Source organism: Cherax quadricarinatus, chromosome 93, assembly GCF_038502225.1.
Source record: "Cherax quadricarinatus isolate ZL_2023a chromosome 93, ASM3850222v1, whole genome shotgun sequence".
Taxonomy (NCBI): domain Eukaryota; kingdom Metazoa; phylum Arthropoda; class Malacostraca; order Decapoda; family Parastacidae; genus Cherax; species Cherax quadricarinatus.
This window is the reverse complement of record NC_091384.1, coordinates 7,642,698-7,668,964: the sequence shown is the minus strand read 5'-3', so window position 1 is coordinate 7,668,964 and position 26,267 is coordinate 7,642,698. Positions and strand designations below refer to the sequence as shown.

Here is a 26,267-nt window from a genome sequence, read left to right as displayed (position 1 = left end):
ATCTAACCGTCACTAGACGTGAACAGATATCTTACCGTCACTAGACGTCAACAGACATCTTACCGTCACTAGACGTCGACAGACATCTTACCGTCACTAGACGTCAACAGACATCTTACCGTCACTAGACGTCAACAGACATCTAACCGTCACTAGACGTGAACAGATATCTTACCGTCACTAGACGTCAACAGACATCTTACCGTCACTAGACGTCAACAGATATCTTACCGTCACTAGACGTCAACAGACATCTTACCGTCACTAGACGTCAACAGACATCTTACCGTCACTAGACGTCAACAGACATCTTACCGTCACTAGACGTCAACATACATCTTACCGTCACTAGACGTCAACATACATCTTACCGTCACTAGACGTCAACATACATCTTACCGTCACTAGACGTCAACAGACATCTTACCGTCACTAGACGTCAACAGACATCTTACCGTCACTAGACGTCAACAGACATCTTACCGTCACTAGACGTCAACATACATCTTACCGTCACTAGACGTCAACATACATCTTACCGTCACTAGACGTCAACAGACATCTTACCGTCACTAGACGTCAACAGACATCTTACCGTCACTAGACGTCAACAGACATCTTACCGTCACTAGACGTCAACAGACATCTTACCGTCACTAGACGTCAACAGACATCTTACCGTCACTAGACGTCAACAGACATCTTACCGTCACTAGACGTCAACAGACATCTAACCGTCACTAGACGTGAACAGATATCTTACCGTCACTAGACGTCAACAGACATCTTACCGTCACTAGACGTCAACATACATCTTACCGTCACTAGACGTCAACAGACATCTAACCGTCACTAGACGTCAACATACATCTTACCGTCACTAGACGTCAACAGACATCTTACCGTCACTAGACGTCAACAGACATCTTACCGTCACTAGACGTCAACATACATCTTACCGTCACTAGACGTCAACAGACATCTTACCGTCACTAGACGTCAACAGACATCTTACCGTCACTAGACGTCAACAGACATCTTACCGTCACTAGACGTCAACAGACATCTTACCGTCACTAGACGTCAACAGACATCTTACCGTCACTAGACGTCAACAGACATCTTACCGTCACTAGACGTCAACATACATCTTACCGTCACTAGACGTCAACAGACATTAGTTCACAATACAGAAAACATCTTTCACGATTCTTAGTTTTAATTTAAACATTATTATTCATTACTAATAATCATCATAAACACATCAACACTAATAATAAACATTGTCTTAAAGAATATAACAGGACAATAATATTGGCACAATTGCTTTTCCAATAACAGTATTCACCATGGTACCATTACAGTGGTACCATTACAGTGGTACCAGAATTGAGACACTTATGCAACACATGGGAATCTTTATTGAAGAAACGTTTCGACACACAGTGGCTTCATCAGTCCAATACAAAGTAGAAATGGGTAAGGAGAGTAGAAGTTTTGAGGTAATCAGTCCCTCAACCTGGAATCGATGTGTTCAGTCCATCACTCTTGTAGGAAGTGCAGCATAGGGCCAGAGAGGTGGCTTATATACTGCGGTGAGATGAGTTGAAGCAGGAGGAGGCGGGATCACAGTGGGACCTGCCATTAGTGTAAGTAGGTCGTCGCCCAAAGGTTGGGCAAGCGTTGAAGTCTTTGTACTTTGGACGACGACCTACTTACACTAATGGCAGGTCCCACTGTGATCCCGCCTCCTCCTGCTTCAACTCATCTCACCGCAGTATATAAGCCACCTCTCTGGCCCTATGCTGCACTTCCTACAAGAGTGATGGACTGAACACATCGATTCCAGGTTGAGGGACTGATTACCTGGAACCCCTCCTCTCCTTACCCATTTCTACTTTGTATTGGACTGATGAAGCCACTGTGTGGCGAAACGTTTCTTCAGTAAAGATTCCCATGTGTTGCATAAGTGCCTCAATTCTTCAACTTGTCGGTTTTCAAAACCATTCATCACACAGTGGTACCATTACAGTGGTACCATCAGCTGGTCATTAAGAATAACAGCCATTTAGCATCAGGTGTCAAGTGGCTGTTTCAGAAAACTTGAATTAAATTCAGTAAGTCATTCATTTTCCAGGATTAAATTTCCCTATAGGAATTAACGTTGGGGGATTGTGCAAGGAATGATTTCTGTGATAGTTGACTATCTGTGTCCACCAGGACCATCTGGAGAAAGCCTTGGTGAACCAGGCCACCTGGTGACCAATAACTGTGTGGTTGGATTCATGGTTACCGTAGAAATCGTGAAATCCAAGTCGCTTTATGCCAGCCTTAACGGCCAGGACACCGGTGATGTAGGCATCGTCCACCCAGAGATACGGAACGACCTTTGACGCTTGTAGTAGAAAAGATATGAGCCTGGTCTGCAGGAACCAAACTCCTCCTGAGCAATACAGAGGATATTCCTTCTCTGGATACTCCTCAGGGCTCACTTTCCACCTTCCTTCTCTCAGCACTGGTCCATACATGTGGCTACATATAAACTGCTGCTTGGAGATGGGATCGAGCTCTTTCAGAGCTCTGTAGAACAGGAAGATGTCAATATGTGTATCATCATCAGAGTGCAGTGTCCACGGTACATCACGACAATGTCTGTTGATCCAGTACAAGCTGGCCAGGCCCTTGTAACTCAAGAGACGGTAGTGATCACCATAGTCACCCTGTAACCAAAATAATGTTTATATAAGATAGTTTAGTATCTTTATTAAGCACCCCATACCCATCCTGTGGGTGGTAGTCACAAGATTACAGAACTTATGCAGCATATGGGAATCTTTATTCAGGAAACGTTTCGCCACACAGTGGCTTCATCAGTCCAATACAAAGAGGAAGGCGTAAGGAGAGGAGGAGAATGAGGTAATCAGTCCCTCAACCTGGAGTCGATGTGTTCAGTCCATCAATCTTGTAGAATGTACAGCATAGGGCCGTAGACGTGGCTTATATACTGTAGTGAGGTGACGTGAAGCAGGTGGAGGCGGGGTCATAGTGGTACCATCCACTAGTCGAAGTAGGTCTTCGTCCAAAGGTTGAACAAGTGTTGAAGAATTCTTTGTAACAAGATCCCATGATGCTGCAGTGTATGACAGTTGTGATGAATGGTTTGAAAAACCGACATGTTGAAGATTGAGACACTTATGCAGCATAAGTGTCTCAATCTTCAACATGTCGGTTTTTCAAACCATTCATCACAAGATTACAGAAGTATATAATAGGTCTAGGGACTGTACCTCAACATTACAGAGGTACATAATGGGTCCAGGGACTGTTCTTCAACATTAGGCACATAATGGGTCCAGGGACTGTCCCTCAACATTACAGAGGTACATAATGGGTCCAGGGACTGTACACCAACATTACAGAGGTACATAATGGGTCCAGGGACTGTACACCAACATTACAGAGGTACATAATAGGTCCAGGGACTGTTCTTCAACATTACAGACACATACTGGATCCAGGGACTGTACCTCAACATTATAAAGGTACATAATGGGTCCAAAGACTGTACCTCAACATTACATAGGTACATAATGGGTCCAGGGACTGTATCTCAACATTACTGAGGCACATAATAGGTCCAGCGACTCTACTACAACATTACACAGGTACAGTAAGGGGTCCAGGGACTGTATCTCAACATTAGACATGTAGTGTACGAATGGTATATAATACCGACAAGATGAGAGTAAGACACATGTGCAACATCTGGGTATCTTTATTGTAGACGTTTCGCCATCCAGTGGCTTTATCAATACAAATTCTAGGACATAACTTGAAGACAGTAGAACTATGTACAGAAGATGAGGTAATCAGTCCCTCAACCTAGGAGTAGGTGCGAACAGCACCATATGGTGCTGTTCGCACCTACTCCTAGGTTGAGGGACTGATTACCTCATCTTCTGTACATAGTTCTACTGTCTTCAAGTTATGTCCTAGAATTTGTATTGATAAAGCCACTGGATGGCGAAACGTCTACAATAAAGATACCCAGATGTTGCACATGTGTCTTACTCTCATCATTAGACATGTACGTTATATAGAGATCTGTGTTAACCAGTCTTTCACTCTTAAACAAGTATTCTAAGACTTCTAAACATTTTTAACAGTTCAATCAAAGCAAAACTTTTTTTGCCACTCAGGTATCGATTTCCTGGACAATATGATGGTGGTAGTGACTATCATTGTGTCTAGGACTTGACTGGACAACAAGACTTACGAAATCGTAATGACACGTTTGCAAACAAACCATACCACGGGTGGGGTTTGAACCCGCGGTCAGAGAGTCTCAAAACTCCAGACCGTCGGGGCTTCAAACCCCACCCGTGATATGGTTTGACTGGACAATAGTACTGTTGACTCACCTGGACAATATCGTGGTACTGTTGGCTCTCCTTCTGAATAATGTTTCGTTCCTCGTCGTTCTTGGGTCGTCCCACCATGAACACAGCGCCTACTTTCACACTAATATCACCTAGGTCGTAGGCTGAGGCGTTGGCCCAGGTGGAGCGAGTATCGTTCCTCTCTTCGACTCTCATGATAGACGAGTGAACGTAAGCTATGATCTGTAGACCCGGCCGCTTCTGGCAGTAATCTGGCTCTTCTATTAAGAATCTCTTGGGGATAGTAGCTGGCTTCATTCCTCGAGTTGTATCCGGGTCGTTAGGAATGAATGTTGATGGTTCCTGGAAGAATGTCATTGACATTAGCAATGATTTTCCTGGTTGAAAGTTGACACACAGTGCCAGTACTACATCCTAGCAGGGTGGCACTGCAACCAGCACAATGAACTGCATAACTTGGTACAAACGTACACACATACACATTGTGAATCGATCCCTGCAACCACAAATAAGTGAGAACTCACACACACACACACACACACACACACACACACACACACACACACACACACACACACACACACACACACACACACACACACACACACACACACACACACACACACATAGTTTTAAGGCGAGGTATGATAGAGCTCATGGGGCAGGGAGAGAGAGGACCTAGTAGCAATCAGCGAAGAGGCGGGGCCAGGAGCTGTGAATCGACCCCTGCAACCACAAATAGGTGAGTACAAATAGGTGAGTACACACACACACACACACACACACACACACACACACACACACACACACATACATAAACACACACATTAACACTACCACGCTTGAGCTTTAAATACATTGTACAGTTAACAGTGGAGAGTGAGTCAGCATGAGAAGGGCGGGAGAAGACGAACTTCAAAAGAAGAGCCTACACAGGTATGAGGCAATTCCTGCATGAGGTGCGGTGGGGAAGGGAACTGGAGGGAAAGACAGTGAATGAAATGATGGAGGCAGAGTAGAAATTCATACTCAAGGGCAACAGAAACAATGGGAAAACCAGAACGAGCCCTTGGTTCACCCGAAGGTGTGGAGAGGCCAAAACCAAGTGCGCTAGAACTTGGAAAAAGTGTAGAAGACAAATGACGCAGGAAAATAAGGAAATGAGGTAGATGAACTAGATACCTCGAAGACGGTGGCTCAGACAATATCTCTCCATGGGTCTTGAGAGAGGGAGCAGAGGCGCCATGTGTACCACTAACAACAATCTTCAACACATATCATAACAGGGCGACTACCTGAGTTGTGGAAAACAACAAAAGTAGTCCTAATTTTTAAGAAGAACAGATATGCAGCATTAACGTACAGACCAGTGTCATGGACATGTATAGTATGTAAAGTCATGGAGAAGATTGTCAGAAGAGTGGTGGAACACCTAGAAAGGAATGAGTTTATACATGATAACCAGCACGGTTTCAGGGAAGGGAAATCCTGTGTCACAAACAGTTCAATTTAATATCCTTATTATGCACACCATACCCATCCCGTGGGAGGTAGTCAAAGGATTACAGAGGTACATAATGGGTCCAGGGACTGGGCCCCAGCAAACTTATTGGAGTTTTATCACATGGTAACAGAAGACAGGAGAGAGAGAGGGGAGTGTAGACTGCATCTTCTTGAACTGGAAGAAGGCTTTCGACACAGTACCATACAAGGTACCATCCAGGCCATGGGAAAACCTGGGTAGCCACAGCCACTCAAGAGGGAGAGGTTTTTTAGTGCCAGGAAGGAAAAAAAACTGGCAGGAAATGGCAGAAATCGTACACCAAATCCAGTCATTCCTGGAGTGGAACCACAGTCGATGGCCTCCACTCCAAACCAACAGATACAGATACTAATGCCGGAAAAAAAATCCCCCCCCCAGTACCAACAATACCACCAGTCCGATAACATTCTTCTTCGCAAATATACAGGGTCTAAAGCCAGCAACAAACAACAAAATACCTTTCATCCGTGGACTGCTTGCAGAGGCAAAGGCAATGTTCGCGGCTTTCACTGAGACCCACATAAAGGATCACTTGGACAACGAAATATGGATCCCAGGTTACAACCTATACAGATGTGACAGAGTGAACAGGCAAAAGGGGGGGGTTGGCCTGTACATTGCAGAGTCACTTGTTTGCACAGAACTGCTAAATGCCTCAAATGATGTAGTGGAAGTTTTAGCAGTAAAGGTCGAGAACCAAAACCTAGTCATTGTGATAGTCTACAAGCCTCCGGATGCAACATCCCAGCAATTCCAGGAACAGCTGTTAAAAATTGACCACTGTCTGGAAAACCTTCCAGCTCCTGCACCCAACATCTTGCTCCTGGGGGATTTAAACTTAAGGCACCTAAAATGGAGGAATATAGCAAATAATATTGTTGCAGTAATAACACCAGGAGGCAGCTCTGATGAAAACTCACACTCACGCGAGCTTTTAAATCTCTGCACAAAATTCAATTTAAACCAGCAAATAATAGAGCCTACTAGACTGGAGAATACACTAGACCTCATCTTCACTAACAATGATGATCTGATAAGAAATGTCACCATATCAAAAACAATATACTCAGATCACAACATAATTGAGGTTCAGTCATGTATGCGCGGAGCCCCAGACCGCCATAATGAGATTAGTCACGAGGGAGCATTCACCAAATTCAACTTCAATAACAAAAACATAAAGTGGGACCAAGTAAACCAAGTCCTAACCGATATAAGCTGGGAAGATGTACTAAGCAACACAGACCCCAACTTATGCCTAGAACAGATTAACTCGGTGGCACTCGATGTATGCACAAGGCTTATTCCTCTAAGAAAAATGAGGAGTAGATGTAAAACAGAAAGAGACAGGCGCTCCCTTTACAGGCGACGGAAAAGAATAACAGAGCGGCTAAAAGAGGTCAATATATCTGAAAAGCGTAGGGAGACACTGGTCAGAGAAATAGCAAGCATCGAACTTAAGCTAAAAGAATCCTTTAGGAGTCAGGAATCGCGGGAAGAACTAAAAGCCATAAATGAAATCGAAAGAAACCCAAAGTATTTCTTCTCCTATGCCAAATCAAAATCGAGAACAACGTCCAGTATTGGGCCCCTACTTAAACAAGATGGGTCCTACACAGATGACAGCAAGGAAATGAGTGAGCTACTCAAGTCCCAATATGACTCAGTTTTTAGCAAGCCGCTAACCAGACTGAGAGTCGAAGATCAAAATTAATTTTTTATGAGAGAGCCACAAAATTTGATTAACACAAGCCTATCCGATGTTATCCTGACGCCAAATGACTTCGAACAGGCGATAAATGACATGCCCATCCACTCTGCCCCAGGGCCAGACTCATGGAACTCTGTGTTCATCAAGAACTGCAAGAAGCCCCTATCACGAGCCTTTTCCATCCTATGGAGAGGGAGCATGGACACGGGGGTCGTCCCACAGTTACTAAAAACAACAGACATAGCCCCACTCCACAAAGGGGGCAGTAAAGCAACAGCAAAGAACTACAGACCAATAGCACTAACATCCCATATCATAAAAATCTTTGAAAGGGTCCTAAGAAGCAAGATCACCACGCATCTAGAAACCCATCAGTTACACAACCCAGGGCAACATGGGTTTAGAACAGGTCGCTCCTGTCTGTCTCAACTATTGGACCACTACGACAAGGTCCTAAATGCACTAGAAGACAAAAAGAATGCAGATGTAATATATACAGACTTTGCAAAAGCCTTCGACAAGTGTGACCATGGCGTAATAGCGCACAAAATGCGTGCTAAAGGAATAACAGGAAAAGTCGGTCGATGGATCTATAATTTCCTCACTAACAGAACACAGAGAGTAGTCGTCAACAGAGTAAAGTCCGAGGCAGCTACGGTGAAAAGCTCTGTTCCACAAGGCACAGTACTCGCTCCCATCTTGTTCCTCATCCTTATATCCGACATAGACAAGGATGTCAGCCACAGCACCGTGTCTTCCTTTGCAGATGACACCCGAATCTGCATGACAGTGTCTTCCATTGCAGACACTGCAAAGCTCCAGGCAGACATCAACCAAATCTTTCAGTGGGCTGCAGAAAACAATATGAAGTTCAACGATGAGAAATTTCAATTACTCAGATATGGTAAACATGAGGAAATTAAATCTTCATCAGAGTACAAAACAAATTCTGGCCACAAAATAGAGCGAAACACCAACGTCAAAGACCTGGGAGTGATCATGTCGGAGGATCTCACCTTCAAGGACCATAACATTGTATCAATCGCATCTGCTAGAAAAATGACAGGATGGATAATGAGAACCTTCAAAACTAGGGAGGCCAAGCCCATGATGACACTCTTCAGGTCACTTGTTCTATCTAGGCTGGAATATTGCTGCACACTAACAGCACCTTTCAAGGCAGGTGAAATTGCCGACCAAGAAAATGTACAGAGAACTTTCACGGCGCGCATAACGGAGATAAAACACCTCAATTATTGGGAGCGCTTGAGGTTCCTAAACCTGTATTCCCTGGAACGCAGGAGGGAAAGATACATGATTATATACACCTGGAAAATCCTAGAGGGACTAGTACCGAACTTGCACACGAAAATCACTCACTACGAAAGCAAAAGACTTGGCAGACGATGCACCATCCCCCCAATGAAAAGCAGGGGTGTCACTAGCACGTTAAGAGACCATACAATAAGTGTCAGGGGCCCGAGACTGTTCAACTGCCTCCCAGCACACATAAGGGGGATTACCAACAGACCCCTGGCAGTCTTCAAGCTGGCACTGGACAAGCACCTAAAGTCAGTTCCGGATCAGCCGGGCTGTGGCTCGTACGTTGGTTTGCGTGCAGCCAGCAGCAACAGCCTGGTTGATCAGGCTCTGATCCACCAGGAGGCCTGGTCTCAGACCGGGCCGCGGGGGCGTTGACCCCCGGAACTCTCTCCAGGTAAACTCCAGGTAAACAACAGACTTATTGAAAAGCTAGAGGAGCAGGTAGGAATAACGGGAAAAGTACTGCAATGTATCAGGGAATACCTAACAGGAAGGAAACAACGAGTGTTGCTATGTGACGAGGTGTCGGAATGAGTGCATTTGTCGAGTGAGGTTCCACAAGAGTCAGTCCTAGGTCCAGTGTATCAACCGGAGTTCCACAAGGGTCAGTCCTAGGGCCGGTGCTGTTTCTGGTATATGTGAATGACATGATGGAAGGACTAGATTCAGAGGTGTCCCAGTCTGCAAACCATGTGAAGCGGACGAGGATCAGGTAGGACAAGAAGATCTGGAGAGGCTGCAAACCTGGTCCAACAACTGGCTCCTGGGGTTTAACCCGACCAAGTGCAAAGTCATGAAGTTTGGGAAAGGAGACGGAGTAAGCCTAGTGGGTTAAATGCTGCAAATCTCACTCAAAGAAAATGATCTTGGGGTGAGCATCATACCTAGCACGTCTCCTGATTGTTATTTGTTCGATTCGTCAGGAAGTGCATCTTGACAGGGGTCTTAATCGCAAGATGACCCGTCTGAGGATCTCGAAGTCGTTGAAGTATTTCAGGTGTTATGTGGCTGTGATCAGGGTGTTGCTGTAGTCCCTGAGTGTTGCTGTAGTCCCTGAGTGTTTCACTGCAAGACATCTTATGTTCAACAACGGGCTGAGATCATCAGGTCCCCCGTTGTGTAGTTTTAAAAATAGGTTAGATAAATACATGAGTGGGTGTGGGTGGGTGTGAGTTGGACCTGACTAGCTTGTGTTGCTGGGTCTAGTGCCGTGCTCCTTCCTTGAATGGAGGTGACCAGACTGGGTGGGTCATTGGGCTTATCCGAGGGGGTGGGAGATGGACCTGCTCCGCATGGGTCAGTAGGCCTTTTGCAGTGTTCTTTCTTATGTTCTTATGGCATTGTCTCTGGGACCTGTGTTGGGTGATCCAGTAAATTTGTAAATAAACGCATGACTGTTTTCTTCGTCACTCATATGTTCACGACGATCTCCACTATATGTTCACGACGATCTCCACTATATGTTCACGACGATCTCCACTATATGTTCACGACGATCTCCACTATATGTTCACGACGATCTCCACTATATGTTCACGACGATCTCCACTATATGTTCACGACGATCTCCACTATATGTTCACGACGATCTCCACTATATGTTCACGACGATCTCCACTATATGTTCACGACGATCTCCACTATATGTTCACGACGATCTCCACTATATGTTCACGACGATCTCCACTATATGTTCACGACGATCTCCACTATATGTTCACGACGATCTATCTAGGCTGGAATATTGCTGCACACTAACAGCACCTTTCAAGGCAGGTGAAATTGCTGACCTAGAAAATGTACAGAGAACCTTCACGGCGCGCATAACGGAGATAAAACACCTCAATTACTGGGAGCGCTTGAGGTTCCTAAACCTGTATTCCCTGGAACGCAGGAGGGAGAGATACATGATTATATACACCTGGAAAATCCTAGAGGGACTAGTACCGAACTTGCACACGAAAATCACTCACTACGAAATCAAAAGACTTGGCAGACGATGCACCATCCCCCAATGAAAAGCAGGGGTGTCACTAGCACGTTAAGAGACCATACAATAAGTGTCAGGGGCCCGAGACTGTTCAACTGCCTCCCAGCACACATAAGGGGGATTACCAACAGACCCCTGGCAGTCTTCAAGCTGGCACTGGACAAGCACCTAAAGTCGGTTCCTGACCAGCCGGGCTGTGGCTTGTACGTTGGTTTGCGTGCAGCCAGCAGCAACAGTCTGGTTGATCAGGCTCTGATCCACCAGGAGGCCTGGTCACAGACCGGGCCGCGGGGGCGTTGACCCCCGGAACTCTCTCCAGGTAAACTCCAGGTAATAGTTCTGAATGTCTGTTTTCTTCAGAGTCTATCAGGTGGTTGATGATATCGGTGAAGGATGTGATCGTCGACATCAATTGATGGCTTAGAGCAGTGGTTCCCAAACTTTTTCAGCTTGCTACCCAATTTAACATGCCACATAAAGCATGTTACCCCTTTCACAAAATGTTATTATTGATATATATGGCTAAACGTGAACGCATACAGCCTCGCATACTCTGCTAATCCTAGCAAAACCATTGAAAACGTAAGAACCACACATACATTATATATAAAATTAATAATAGCTACAAATTCACAGTAACAGTGGGTAAATACTAACTATATACTGCACAGGGCAGTACACATACATACCAGCTTATGTCTACCTCGGCTGATGCTCACAGATAAACTGACAGTGTGAAATAGAGGCAGCCTCAGGAAGTGAGTGACGCGTACTGGACAGGTCGATCTGGGCTACTGAGTGACTTTTGTCCTGAAGCATACTTGTCAAAATACTTTTGGGTTTCCACACACTTAGCTATATATTTCTTCTTTTCTAATACTGTATATTAGTTTTTGATGTTTATTGTTATTTGGTTTAACTTTATTACTTACTTATAATAGGTTTACTTTACAACTTTATATACTAAGACAAAGTTAACAATAATCCTCATACCGGGTACCGCATTGTTTTCTTGATTTTCAGAATTCATAACTTTTTTTCTGTCACCCCTCCATTACCCCCCAAAAATGGTTAAATTACCCCAGGGGGTAATTTACCCCCAGTTTGGGAACCACTGGCTTAGAGGTAATACTGGATGTCATGCTGTGCTCTCTTGAGCTCCATACAGCGTTCTTCACTGGTGACTTTTGGTGCTGGGGTTGACGTGTTGGCTGTAGTCTGCTCCTGCAGCATGGAACACATCTCCTGAGGCCACGTCAGCCAAATTACTGCTGCAGTACATGGGCGATTGGTAAACCTGAGTATAGCATTTCAACATCTAAGTAAGGAGTCATTATATTCATATTCATTTATTTCTTTGCAAATGGTACATTGGGATAATATTTTTACAATGATGGGTTGCAGTGCAAAGAGAGCCTCTATTATGCCTGGCTACTTCGATACTATACACCGTGTAGCTACGTCAGGCTCATATTGGAGTATGCAACACCAGTATGGAACCCACACCTGGTCAAACACGTCAAGAAATTAGAGAAAGGGCAAAAGTTTGCATCAAGACTAGTCCCAGAGCTAAGTGGTATGTCCTACGAGGAGAGGTTAATTAAGGGAAATCACCCTGACGACACTGGAGGACAGAAGGAATATGGGGTACAAGATAACAATATGTAAAATGATGAGAGAAATTGACAATGTAGATAGAGACAGAGATGGAACACAGCAACAAGGGGTCACAACTGGAGTTGAAAACTCAGATGAGTCACGGAGATCTTAGGAAGTATTTCTTCAGTCACAGAGTTGTCAGGAAGTCGAACAATCACCCGTGGAGGCAGGATCCATACATAGCTTTAAAAAGAGGTATGATAAAGTTCATGGAGCAGGGAGAGAGTGGACCTAGTAGCGACCAGTGAAGATGCAGGGCCAGGAGCTGTGGATCGATCACTGCAACCACAAATAGGTGAGTACACACACTTACCTCTGCAACAAGCACCTGGTTGGTCTTCGGACTAAGATGATTGATAACTTGATCCAAGTTATCGTTGCTTCTCTTGATAACTTGATCCAAGTTATCGCTGCTTCTCTTGATAACTTGATCCAAGTTATTGCTGCTTCTCTTGATAACTTGATCCAAGTTAACACAAGTGGTCTTGATAACTTGACGCAAGTTATCAATGGTGGCCTTGATAACTTGACGTAAGTTATCAATGGTAGTCTTGATAATATGATGTGAGTTATCACTGGTGGTCTTGATAACATCAACGTCCTCCTTGTTATCGTAGTTATTAGTGCAGACAACTCTTGCATTTCTAGTACTAAGTATTTCCTTGCCAGCAGTGATAGTCTGATTGATGGTGTCACCGCTACTACTGTCTACACTATCTTCATTATCAGGAGTAGTCACGTCACTGTCACCTTGATGAACATTCACCTCACGTTCATTGTGATGACTCTCACCCTCACTAGGTTGTTGATAGTGATGATTGTGGTGATAGTGAGTGGTGAGGGAGGGTAGTATGGTGGTCATGACCACCACTAACAGTGTCACTATCAGTATCACCTTCACTATGTTCTTAACGTAACGTCGAGAAACTGAAAGATGTAAGACTATGTTACGTCACACTGCGTTATATAACACATATATACACTTATCAATGTATATATACTGAGAGATATACACCTCTCAGGGAGCGTCGCTCCCTTGAACAACTCTACCTGGATATCCTAATTTATTACAGCAGCATTGCAAGCCCCTGATGATGTACTGATTGCAACACGAAAGGCCTAGAGCTATCATTCCACTCTCCATGTTGTTATTTTGTATAGTAACACGTGTTTAACGGTATGCAATGGAAGGTTTACGAGTTCCTGCAATGTCCCTCGAAGCTAAGGTAGGCCTGTCTATCCCTGAGGTAGGCCTGCCTATCCCTGAGGTATGCCTGCCCTCGAAGCTATAATCTAGGTGAAGTAGAGCTTGATCATACAGAATGTGAAAAGGACTTGGGAGTCATGGTGAGCAGAAATCTAAAGCCATGACAGCAGTGCCTTAGTGTGCGCAACAAGGCCAACAGATTACTTAGATTTATCTCAAGAAGTATAAGTAACAAGTCCAAAAGTTATTTTACAGCTCTATACATCACTAGTGAGGCCTCATTTAGATTATGCTGCTCAGTTTTGGTCCCCTTACTACAGGATGGATATAGACTCATTAGAGAACATACAAAGAAGAATGACTAAAATGATTTACTGTGTAAGGAACCTCCCATATGAAGATAGACTTAAAGCCTTAAATCTCCACTCTCTGGAGAGGCGTAGAATGAGGGGAGATATCATTGAAGTGTATAAGTGGATGACGGGCATAAACAAGGGAGATATTAATAAAGTACTGAGGGTGTCGAACCAGGTAAGAACCAGGAATAATGGATTTAAGTTGGATAAATTTAGATTTAGAAAGGACATAGGTAAGTACTGGTTTTCTAACAGAGTTGTAGATTGTAATAAAGTTGGTAGAATTACCGACAATATGTAAAGTAAAAGGACACAAGTGCAACTAATGTGACATTTATTGTGGCAACGTTTCGCTCTCCAGGAGCTTTATCAAGCCATTACAAACAATACATGGACACAGAGGGTATATAAAGGCTCAGAGTGAGGTGCAATACTAGTGAGGTAACATTTCGATGTTCACTAGTGGTAGTAGTAGTAGTAGTAGTAGTAGTGGTAGTGACAAAAGTAATACAATATGATAGAGCAATTAATTCGTACATGAGTAAAAGGATATAAAAGCTATTACTTGGGTAACATAAAAATAGGTTGGACAAATATAGACTGGAAAGAGGCAGCTTGTTTCAGTATTCACTCAGGGATAGGTATTCACTCAGTATTCACTCAGGGATAGGCGTGCCTATCCCTGAGGTAGGCCTGCCTATCCCTGAAGTAGGCCTGCCTATCCCTGAGGTAGGCCTGCTTATCCCTGAGGTAGGCCTATCCCTGAGATAGGCCTGTCTATTCCTAAGGTAGGCCTGTCTATTCCTGAGGTAGGCCTGCCTATCCCTGAGGTAGGTCTGCCTATTCCTGAGGTAGGCCTGCCTATCCCTGAGGTAGGTCTGCCTATCCCTGAGGTAGGCCTGCCTATCCCTGAGGTAGGCCTGCCTATCCCTGAGATAGGCCTGTCCAGGCTACGAGGTTTTCTTTATTTTGTTTATCCTAAGCTTCAGGAAATGCTCTACATAACAAGGAACTTTCTGTATAGTATGTCACTGATGTTAACTATGGTCTGTACAAGTTGTATCATGTTCGTGTAGAAATAAACATTATTATTATTACAAGCCAGGATTGCTAGACTCATTGTAAGTGATCAAGTATATTCTAGAGGTTAAGACAGACTACTAGAACTAACAAATGTATTCTAGAGATGAAGATAAAGTGTAACTTAGGTTAAGTAAGGTGTGTCAGGAAACAGGACAAGTATTGTTTAACTCTGGTCTTTGTTATATGATACAGATAAAGATTTTAGTTTTTTGTAAAGGTTACAATGTGTAATGACGGTTTCAGGTATAATACTATAATAACTGCTTAAATCAAGACAAGATAAGAGTGGTAAACTGTTATTAAAAATACTGATGCAAAGTAGGCGAGGTGGACGCTGATAAGATAATAATCTTGAATCTGCATATAATAAACATAATATTACAATTAATGGCTCAAGCAGTAATATTCATGGATTGGCAGATGTTTAATAGACTAAAGGTTATATAACATAATAACTGATTAGTTGTTTTGGTTAGTATTGAGAGATTTACTTTAATATGTTTATGCCCACTATACCCATCCTGTGGAGAAATTTTCTCCAGGAGGGGGGTATCAGCCCCCTTCAGACCTTTTCAGCCCTGATGGGCCCAGCCCTCTCAGAAAGGGCAAGTATGTTGTTTACTGCTACATCAAGTAATTACCAGCAGATGTTTAACCAGGGTGTACCAGTTACATGGTCACGCTGCTCTTTGCAAGAGACCGATGGTGCAAGTGTGTAGTTTAAATAAGAGACAATCAATCTCTTACCTTAACAGGACAATTAAGGAAAATCCTGTACCCACTTTATTACCATGTTAAAGATGTATATTGTTGTTTATGCTTAAGACAGCAAGAATCAAGCATTCTGCATTGCTTCCTGGTGGAAGTTTGGCAAGGAGGGGAAATGTGCTAGGGGCATTGTGGTGGTGATTTAACCTGCCATAGATACTTATAACCCAGCCGGAGCCGGGCGGTAGTGACATCCAAGAGTCTGCTTATCTTGTTGGATGTACCATAGACATGTGGCTCCTCCTGCATGATAGAATGATGATAGATGGACTGACTTGTGTCACTCTCCCTGAGTCTTAAGTTAGTAAAGTTCAGTTGAAGTTCTTTTCGTATAATTGTTCTCAAACTTCTAACTGATAACCCAAGATTGTAATCTACTTCCTCTTTGAAAGCATACAACTTAGCCAATTCATCAGTTCTATCATGCATTTGAAGATCAATGTGAGATGGAATCCACAGCATGTACACTCTGACTCCACTGTCTACGATCCTACCATACCTGTGTCTGGCTACTGACACAAGCATGCCATAATTTATACTTAATGAGTTGAGAGCATTTATGGATGACAGAGAATCAGTTACAATTAAAGTGTCAACCTTAGATACATGGACGCACTTGAGTGCAAGGAGTATGACAAACAGTTTTATCCGAAGGGTAGAGACCCAGTTATTGATGCGTGCTCCAATTTCTTTATGAGAGCCATCACTCTGTATGACAACAGCAGCACCACCAGCTGCACCAGTGGACCAGGCACTGTATAATCCTCCGGTTTTAGCGCTTCCCCCTTGATTATAATAATGCACCAGTGGACTGGTGAACACAACCATCAATGTAAATAATTTGTGAGTGTTCTGTGTGACTGAGTTATCAGTACAGCTTAAGGCATCATGTTTGGCTTCAAGACGAAGTTTTGGTTGTGATTTAAGAAGAGTTTTGGGGGTATGTGGGGGAATGGTAGTTTGGAATGGGGTAATATCCCATGGAGCAGGGAAATGTCTCTGTTGCCTAACTTGACATAGATCATGTAGCTGGTTCATGCGGAGGTCGGTTCCAGTTTTTTCGACCCATCTGAAAGGATGTTCACCAGTGCTGAGGAAAGTTTGGAGGACTTCTGTGCAGGGGTTTGAATGGGCTAACCTAAGCATGTTGACCCCATTAAGGATATTTCTTTCAGTAACACGATCTCCTTTGCTGTCTTGAGTGTGGATGGGTAGTTACCAGTGAGGTAGGCTTCCAGCTGGGTATTTGAATTAGGAATTTTGCTTGCTAGCTTTGATCTTACAGTAGAGAAGACGTTAAATTTGTTACCGTGTCTATAGGCTGTATGTGAGGTTCATCTGGTTTAGTTCAGTCTCTGTTTCTAGACAGTTTTCTAGAGCCTAAATTTTGGTCATCTGACCGAGACCTTTCCTTGGCTTACCAATCCACCACCTTAATAGATTTAGATTTTGCCACCGAAGTGGCTTGTTTATTGTGCACCCCATATCCATCCTGTGGACGGTAACGCGAGAGCATATGGATACACAAAAGGCCTAGGAACTAGGCCCCAAAGGGTTAACAGGAATACATATGGATTTATATCTACATATCTATATTTCACTTATCTGTTACAAGCAAATTTAGGAAATTTGCTTAGTATATCTGGTATCTTATTTTCATTAATAAGATATCTTGACATGTCACATAGGTTATTATACTGTCTCTGTATTCCTCAATAAGTGGACAAATAAGCACATAGTGTTCAAGAGAGTGACCATATGCCTGATCACATAATTTACATTTAGTTTGATCATCATCTGTGTGTCTCCCAAACTGCCAGAAGTACTTGTAACCAAGCCTAAGCCTGGCCACTACAACATCAGTCAGTACTTGTAGCCAAGCCTAAGCCTGGCCACTACAACATCAGTCAGTCTGTTCACATTGCAAGTTGCTCCATAAACATACTTATCTACGTTCATGTTATCATAGTGGGTTATAGATCTACTAAGGCTTCTAACTGCATTCCTATAACAATCATTTTCATTATTTACTTCTCTCCTAATATTATTCTTAATGCTAGACACAGTTATACCAGTTATATTCTACATTCTCCTTCTCGATACTCTTCTTGGCTAACATATCAACTTTATCATGAAGGAGTAATCCAATGTGTGATGGGATCCATAGCAATTGTACATTAATTCCTTTGTCCCTAATTTTTGAGTATCTATACCTGGCTTCCCCAATGAGCATGTTGTTGGAGTCATTATATGAGCCAAGAGCCTTCAATGATGACATAGAATCAGTAATGATGATAGAGTCAAGCTCAGTGTCATAGGTTAGCTTTAGCGCCATTAGGATTGCAAACAATTCAGTTTGCAGTGTAGACGCCCAGTTGTTAATTCTTATGCCTAACTCAACAAATTTATTATCGTTCTTAACTAGGGAGGTGGCAACAAGAGCAGATGCAGCCCTGCCAGAAGACTCCTGTTTAGATCCATCAGTGTATATAACTTGTGATAACTTATTACTACCAGCTAGGTGAGAAATTTCTTCTTGAGCAGTTGCTCTAACAAGAGATTTAAGGAAGGGATTACTAGCAATGAGCTTCTTGGGAGGGACTTGTAGGTATGTGATATTAAATGAACACATCTTCCATGGAGGGGTGAAATGCTCTTGTTGCCTACAGTGATACTGTTCATGCAGGTTATAAAACTTAATGCAATTGCACGTTTTCACAATCCATTTAGATCTGTGTGTATTTACCTCTAGACACTTGGTAAGATTCACTGTGACAGTGTCTGGTTCGTTTCTCAACATTCTAATACCGAGTACAGTGTTAATTTCAACAATCCTATCACTGATACTAGAAATACCAAGCTCCTTCCTCATGTTAAGAACTTTTGTAGATCTGGGACAGCAAAGAATAATCCTGAGAGCTTCATTTTGCATTAACTCCAAGGGTCGGAGAGAACTTTCTCTAGCTAATATCAACATGGGAGCAGCATAATTAAGGACCTAACATAGGCTATGTACATCATTCTCACGATTCTCACATTAGCACCATAGTTGGGATTGTAGCCAGCAACAGCTTTGAGAGCATTTAGCCTAGCTTTACATTTCTTGTTTAGTTGTGGTATAGTGGATTTGTTAAAGGGTACATCTACACCAAGATATCTGTAAGTTTTAACGTAGCTAATGATTTCACCCTGCAAATAGATGGGTGGGGAATGTCGTTTGCTTGTTAATATCTTTGTTTTAGAGGAAGATATTATGAGGCCTAGTCGATTACAAATTGCTTGAACTTCATTAAGAATGGTATTCATCTTCTTATGCCCTGTTGTATGGATCATGATATCATCAGCATAGCTTATAGCTATATGTTTAGGTGAGGCAGGTAGAGCATTCAGGAGAGCATTAATCAGAATATTAAATAGCATGGGACTAAGAACTCCTCCCTGCGGTGTACCTAAAGACATTTCTTTAGAATCACTTCTGAAGCCTTGGTAAAGGACAGAGGATACTATATTTGACAGGTATCCTATTATCCAGCAGAGTAAGCTACCACCAATATTCATGTTGGCTAGTTCATGTAGTATAACGGTTCTGTTTGCAATATCAAATGCAGATTTTAGATCAAGAAAAGTAGAAAAAACAATGGAGAAGTTATTTCATTTTGTTGAAATTTATATTACAAATATATTTATTGACTAAAAAAATATAATAACTTACTTTTCACCGAAGAATATTTGATCATCTCTGTGATGTTACCGTGATGTTACCGTGTTACCGTGATGTTACCATGTTACCATGATGTTACCGTGATGTGATGTTATTGTGATGTTACCGTGATGCTACCGTGATGTTATTGTGATGTTACCGTGATGTGATGTTACAGTGATGTTACTGTGATGTTACCATGATGTTACCGTGATGTGATGTTACAGTGATGTTACCGTGATGTTATTGTGATGTTACCGTGATGTTATGTTATTGTGATGTTACCGTGATGTTATTGTGATGTTACCGTGATGTGATGTTATTGTGATGTTACCGTGATGTTACCATGTTACCGTGATGTTACCATGTTACCGTGATGTGATGTTATTGTGATGTTACCGTGATGTGATGTGATGTTACCGTGATGTTATTGTGATGTTACCGTGATGTGATGTTACAGTGATGTTACTGTGATGTTACCATGATGTTACCGCGATGTGATGTTACAGTGATGTTATTGTGATGTTACCGTGATGTTACAGTGATATTACCGTGATGTTAACGTGATGTTACCGTGATGTTACCATGATGTTACCGTGATGCTATTGTGATGTTACAGTGATGTTACAGTGACGTTACCGTGATGTTACTGTGATGTTACCGTGATGTTACTGTGATGTTACCGTGATGCTATTGTGATGTTACAGTGATGTTACCGTGATGTTACCGTGATGCTATTGTGATGTTACCGTGATGTTACTGTGATGTTACCGTGATGTTACTGTGATGTTACCGTGATGCTATTGTGATGTTACAGTGATGTTACCGTGATGCTATTGTGATGTTACCGTGATGTTACTGTGATGTTACCGTGATGCTATTGTGATGTTACCGTGATGTTACTGTGATGCTACCGTGATGCTATTGTGATGTTACAGTGATGTTACCGTGATGTTACTGTGATGTTACCGTGATGTTACTGTGATGTTACCGTGATGTTACCATGTTACCGTGTTACCGGGATGTTACCGTGATGTTACCGTGATGTTACCGTGATGTTACCGTGATGTTACTGTGATCTTACTGTGATGTTACCGTGATGTTACTGTGATCTTACTGTGATGTTACCATGTTATCGTGATGTTACTGTGATGTTACCATGATGTTACCATGTTACCGTGTTACCGTGATGTTACCGTGATGTTACTGTGATGTTACTGTGATGTTACCGTGATGTTACCGTGATGTTACTGTGATGTTACTGTGATGTTACCGAGATGTTACTGTGATGTTACTGTGATGTTACCGTGATGTTACTGTGATGTTACCGTGATGTTACTGTGATGTTACCGTGATGTTACTGTGATGTTACCGTGATGTTACCGTGATGTTAACGTGATGTTACTGTGATGTTACCATGATGTTACCGTAATGATACCGTGATGTTACTGTGATGTTACCGTGATGTTACAGTGATGTTACCGTGATGTTACCGTGATGTTACTGGTGATGTTGCTGGTGATGTTACTGATGTTACTGGTGATGTTGCTGGTGATGTTACTGTGATGTTACTGTGATGTTACTGGTGATGTTAATGGTGATGTTGCTGGAGATGTTACTGTGATGTTACTGATGATGTGATGTTACTGATGATGTGATGTTACTGATGATGTGATGTTACTGATGATGTGATGTTACTGATGATGTGATGTTACTGGTGATGTTACTGGTGATGTGATGTTACTGGTGATGTTACTGGTGATGTTGCTGGTGATGTTACTGTGATGCTACTGTGATGTTACTGGTGATGTTACTGGTGAAGTTGCTGGTGATGTTACTGTGATGTTACTGATGATTACTAATGATGTTACTGGTGATGTTGCTGATGTTACTGGTGAGGCTGCTGATGTTACTGTGATGTTACTGGTGATGTTGCTGATGTTACTGATGTTACTGGTGATGTTACTGATGTCACTGGTGATGTTACTCTTGATGTTGCTGATGTTACTGGTGATGTTACTGATGTTATTTGTGATATTAACGTGATGTTACTGTGATGTTACTGGTAATGTTACTGTGATGTTACTGGTAATGTTACTGTGATGTTACTGGTAATGTTACTGTGATGTTACAGGTGATGCTACTGGAGATATTACTTGATATTACTGTGATGTTACTGTGATGTTACTGATGTTACTGATGTTAATGTGATGTTACTGTGATGTTACTGATGTTACTGGTAATGTTACTGTGATGTTACTGATGTTAATGTGATGTTACTGGTGATGTTACTGGTAATGTTACTGTGATGTTACAGGTGATGCTACTGGAGATATTACTTGATATTACTGTGATGTTACTGTGATGTTACTGATGTTAATGTGATGTTACTGTGATGTTACTAGTGGTTACTGGTAATGTTACTGATGATGTTTCCTCTGAAAGTACACAAAAGAGGTCAGTTAGAATTGTTTACATATCAACTACAAGTTGAGTCTCAGCTCCTGGCCCCGTCTATCAAACTACAGCGACTAACGTAAGTTCCTGGCCCTGGCACAGCATCGGTGGTTCAGTGGTAGAATTCTCGCCTGCCACGCGGGAGGCCCGGGTTCGATTCCCGGCCGATGCATTCACTTATATGGTGACCCGGTGGTCTGGTGGCTAAAGCTTCCGCTTCACACACGGAGGGCCCGGGTTCGATTCCCGGCGGGTGGAAACATTCGACACGTTTCCTTACACCTGTTGTCCTGTTCACCTAGCAGCAAATAGGTACCTGGGTGTTAGTCGACTGGTGTGGGTCGCATCCTGGGGGACAAGATTGAGGACCCCAATGGAAATAAGTTAGACAGTCCTCGATGACGCACTGACTTTCTTGGGTTATCCTGGGTGGCTAACCCTCCGGGGTTAAAAATCCGAACGAAATCTTATCTTATCTTATCTTAGCTGAACACCACCTGTCACTTGGTCGTTGAGGTTGGTGATGGTCCCAGAGCTAGGACATAATCTTTGCAACACCGAAAGAGGAGATATGATCAGGACGATAGTGATACTGAAATGATTCAGAAAGAGAAGAACAGTGACGGACTTAAATCGAAGAACATGTGAAGGGAAGAACAGTGAAATATTGCAGTTCAATAGATTAAAGCACTGTTCTTCACTGTTCATTAGTTTAATACACTGTTCATTATTTATGATTGTTCTAGATTGTTCATAACTAAGATCAGTTATGAGGTACCTTCACCTTACACCTGTTGTCACTGTTCACCTAGCAGTAAGTAGGTACCTGAGTGTTAGTTACCTTGCATCTGCTGTCACTGTTCACCTAGCAGTAAGTAGGTACCTGGGTGTTAGTTACCTTACACCTGTTGTCACTGTTCACCTAGCAGTAAGTAGGTGCCTGGGTGTTAGTTACCTTACACCTGCTGTCACTGTTCACCTAGCAGTAAGTAGGTACCTGAGTGTTAGTTACCTTGCATCTGCTGTCACTGTTCACCTAGCAGTAAGTAGGTACCTGGGTGTTAGTTACCTTACACCTGTTGTCACTGTTCACCTAGCAGTAAGTAGGTACCTGAGTGTTAGTTATCTTGCATCTGCTGTCACTGTTCACCTAGCAGTAAGTAGGTACCTGGGTATTAGTTACCTTACACCTGCTGTCACTGTTCACCTAGCAGTAAGTAGGTGCCTGGGTGTTAGTTACCTTACATCTGCTGTTACTGTTCACCTAGCAGTAAGTAGGTACCTGGGTATTAGTTACCTTACACCTGCTGTCACTGTTCACCTAGCAGTAAGTAGGTACCTGGGTGTTAGTTACCTTACATCTGCTGTCACTGTTCACCTAGCAGTAAGTAGGTACCTGGGTGTTAGTTACCTTACATCTGCTCTCACTGCTCACCTAGCAGTAAGTAGGTACCTGGGTGTTAGTTACCTTACATCTGCTGTCACTGTTCACCTAGCAGTAAGTAGGTACCTGGGTGTTAGTTACCTTACACCTGTTGTCACTGTTCACCTAGCAGTACCTGGGTGTTAGTCACCTTACACCTGCTGTCGCTATTTACCTAGCAGTAAGTAGGTACCTGGGTGTTAGTTACCTTACACCTGCTGTCACTATTCACCTAGCAGTAGTAGGTACCTGGGTGTTAGTTACCTTACACCTGCTGTCACTATTCACCTAGCAGTAAGTAGGTACCTGGGTTTTAGTTACCTTACACCTGCTGTCACTGTTCACCTAGCAGTAAGTAGGCACCTGGGTGGTAGTTACCTTACATCTGCTGTTATTGTTCACCTAGCAGTAAGTAGGTACCTGGGTGTTAGCGGCCTTGTTGGTACTGTCAGTGTTCACCTAGCAGTAAATAGGTACCAGGTTACCCACCTTGTGTAGGTACAGAAGCCAGTTCAGTCACACTGGTAGACAGTCTATCACTGTGTGAAACGAGGTTATCATTGCAGGTGAGGGAGATATCTCACATGTGTGTGAGAGAGAATGGAGCTCACTCTTATCTTCACAGTCAACATAGCACTGTGTGGTTATTACAAAACAGGAAAGATAACACACTATCTACCCATTTAACATCCGCTCTGAGAGTTCTGTCTGTCGACTCTTCACTTATCTGATATAACGTTATTCTGTCTTGTGCTTTGTTAAATATTGTTAATTTTTTGTTAGAGAAACTGATGGGCTAGTTAGCATTGTTATAGTTTGTTAAGTTGATGTATGTTGTAAAGATAAGATAAGATTTCGTTCGGATTTTTAACCCCGGAGGGTTAGCCACCCAGGATAACCCAAGAAAGTCAGTGCGTCATCGAGGACTGTCTAACTTATTTCCATTGTGGTCCTTAATCTTGTCCCCCAGGATGCCACCCACACCAGTCGACTAACACCCAGGTACCTATTTGCTGCTAGGTGAACAGGACAACAGGTGTAAGGAAACGTGTCGAAATGTTTCCACCCGCCGGGAATCGAACCCGGGCCCTCCGTGTGTGAAGCGGGAGCTTTAGCCATCAGGCCACCGGGTCACTGTGAGGTGATGGATGTGCGGGTACACTCTCCTTATCTCTTGATAATTTAAGTTATTTTTTGTGGTACTCTTTGTTCTTCCCCTTGGTGAGGTTAGATAGATAGATAGGTGAGGTTCATCCCCAGAAGCCAGTTGTTGGACCAGGTTTGCAGCCTGTCCAGATCTTGTAGTCCTTCCTGATTCTTGTCCAGTTCTATTCTCCTCATTAGCTTCACATTATCAGCAAACAGGGAGACCTCTGAATCTATCCCTTCAGTCATGTCATTCACATGTACTAGAAAGAGCACTGGACCTAGGACTGACCCTTGTGGTACCCCGCTCGACATATCCACTCTGACACCTCGTCACATACCATCGTTCATCGTTTCCTTCCTGTTAGGTATTCCCTGATCCATTGCAGTACTTTTCCTGTTATTCCTACCCGGTCTTCTAGCTTTCCAACCAGCCTCTTGTGTGGTACTCTGTCGAAAGCCTTCTTACAGTCCAAGAAGATGCAGTCTACCCACCCTCAACCTCCATTTCCTGCCAAAAAAAAATCTTAAATCACAACCAAAGCTTCGTCTTGAAGCCAAACATGATGCCTTAAGCTGTACTGATAACTCAGTCACACAGAACACTCTCACAAATTATTTACGTTGATGGTTGTGTTCACCAGTCCACTGGTGCATTATAATCAAGGGGGAAGCGCTAAACCCGGAAGATTATACAGTGCCTGGTCCACTGGTGCAGCTGGTGGTGCTGCTGTTGTCATACAGAGTGATGGCTCTCATAAAGAAATTGGAGCACGCATCAAAAACTGGGTCTCTACCCTTCAGATAAAACTGTTTGTCATACTCCTTGCACTCAAGTGCGTCCATGTATCTAAGGTTGACACTTTAATTGTAACTGATTCTCTGTCATCCATAAATGCTCTCAACTCATTAAGTATAAATTATGGCATGCTTGTGTCAGTAGCCAGACACAGGTATGGTAGGATCGTAGACAGTGGAGTCAGAGTGTACATGCTGTGGATTCCATCTCACATTGATCTTCAGATGCAAGATAGAACTGATGAATTGGCTAAGTTATATTACCTGGACCTGGAGTTTACCTGGAGAGAGTTCCGGGGGTCAACGCCCCCGCGGCCCGGTCCTGGTGGATCAGAACCTGATCAACCAGGCTGTTACTGCTGGCTGCACGCAATCCAACGTACGAGCCACAGCCCGGCTGGTCAGGTACCGACTTTAGGTGCTTGTCCAGTGCCAGCTGCTTTCAGAGGTGGTAGATTACAATCTTGGGTTGTCAGTTAGCAGTTTGAGAACAATTACGAAAAGAACTTCAACTGAACTTTACTGACTTACGACTTAGGGTGTTGTGGGTGTTAGTGAGGGTGTAGTATGTGATGTGGGTGTTAGTGAGGGTGTAGTATGTGATGTGGGTGTTAGGGTGTAGTATGTGATGTGGGTGTTAGTGAGGGTGTAGTATGTGATGTGGGTGTTAGCGAGGGTGTAGTATGTGATGTGGGTGTTAGTG

General features: G+C 43.1%; 1 protein-coding gene, 1 long non-coding RNA gene and 1 other non-coding gene across 7 annotated transcripts; 1 reads left to right on the top strand and 2 right to left on the bottom strand.

The window, feature by feature from the left end:
• Nucleotides 1-1,912: 1,912 nt before the first annotated feature.
• LOC128703495 (beta-1,3-galactosyltransferase 1) lies at nucleotides 1,913-25,999 on the bottom strand. Of its 5 annotated transcripts, none has more exons than XM_070104655.1 (4): nucleotides 25,108-25,132; nucleotides 12,940-13,553; nucleotides 4,422-4,742; nucleotides 1,913-2,720 (listed from the first exon to the last, which is right to left on the bottom strand). In XM_070104655.1, exons 1-4 carry the CDS (start codon nucleotides 25,115-25,117, stop codon nucleotides 2,127-2,129), a joined length of 1,539 nt encoding a protein of 512 aa, XP_069960756.1. In that variant the 5' UTR covers nucleotides 25,118-25,132; the 3' UTR covers nucleotides 1,913-2,126. The 5 variants fall into 5 exon arrangements, with proteins under 5 accessions (XP_069960756.1, XP_069960760.1, XP_069960761.1 ...); XM_070104659.1 differs by lacking the exon at nucleotides 25,108-25,132 and adding an exon at nucleotides 25,846-25,999 and having other exon boundaries at nucleotides 1,914-2,720; XM_070104660.1 differs by lacking the exon at nucleotides 25,108-25,132 and adding an exon at nucleotides 25,829-25,998 and having other exon boundaries at nucleotides 1,914-2,720.
• On the bottom strand, nucleotides 21,476-24,162 carry LOC138855411 (uncharacterized). The gene is made up of 2 exons (XR_011394651.1): nucleotides 24,041-24,162; nucleotides 21,476-22,178 (listed from the first exon to the last, which is right to left on the bottom strand). It is a non-coding gene; the product is annotated as an uncharacterized lncRNA (long non-coding RNA).
• TRNAG-GCC (transfer RNA glycine (anticodon GCC)) lies at nucleotides 22,299-22,369 on the top strand. Its single transcript has one exon. It is a non-coding gene; the product is annotated as a tRNA-Gly (tRNA).
• Nucleotides 26,000-26,267: the final 268 nt, after the last annotated feature.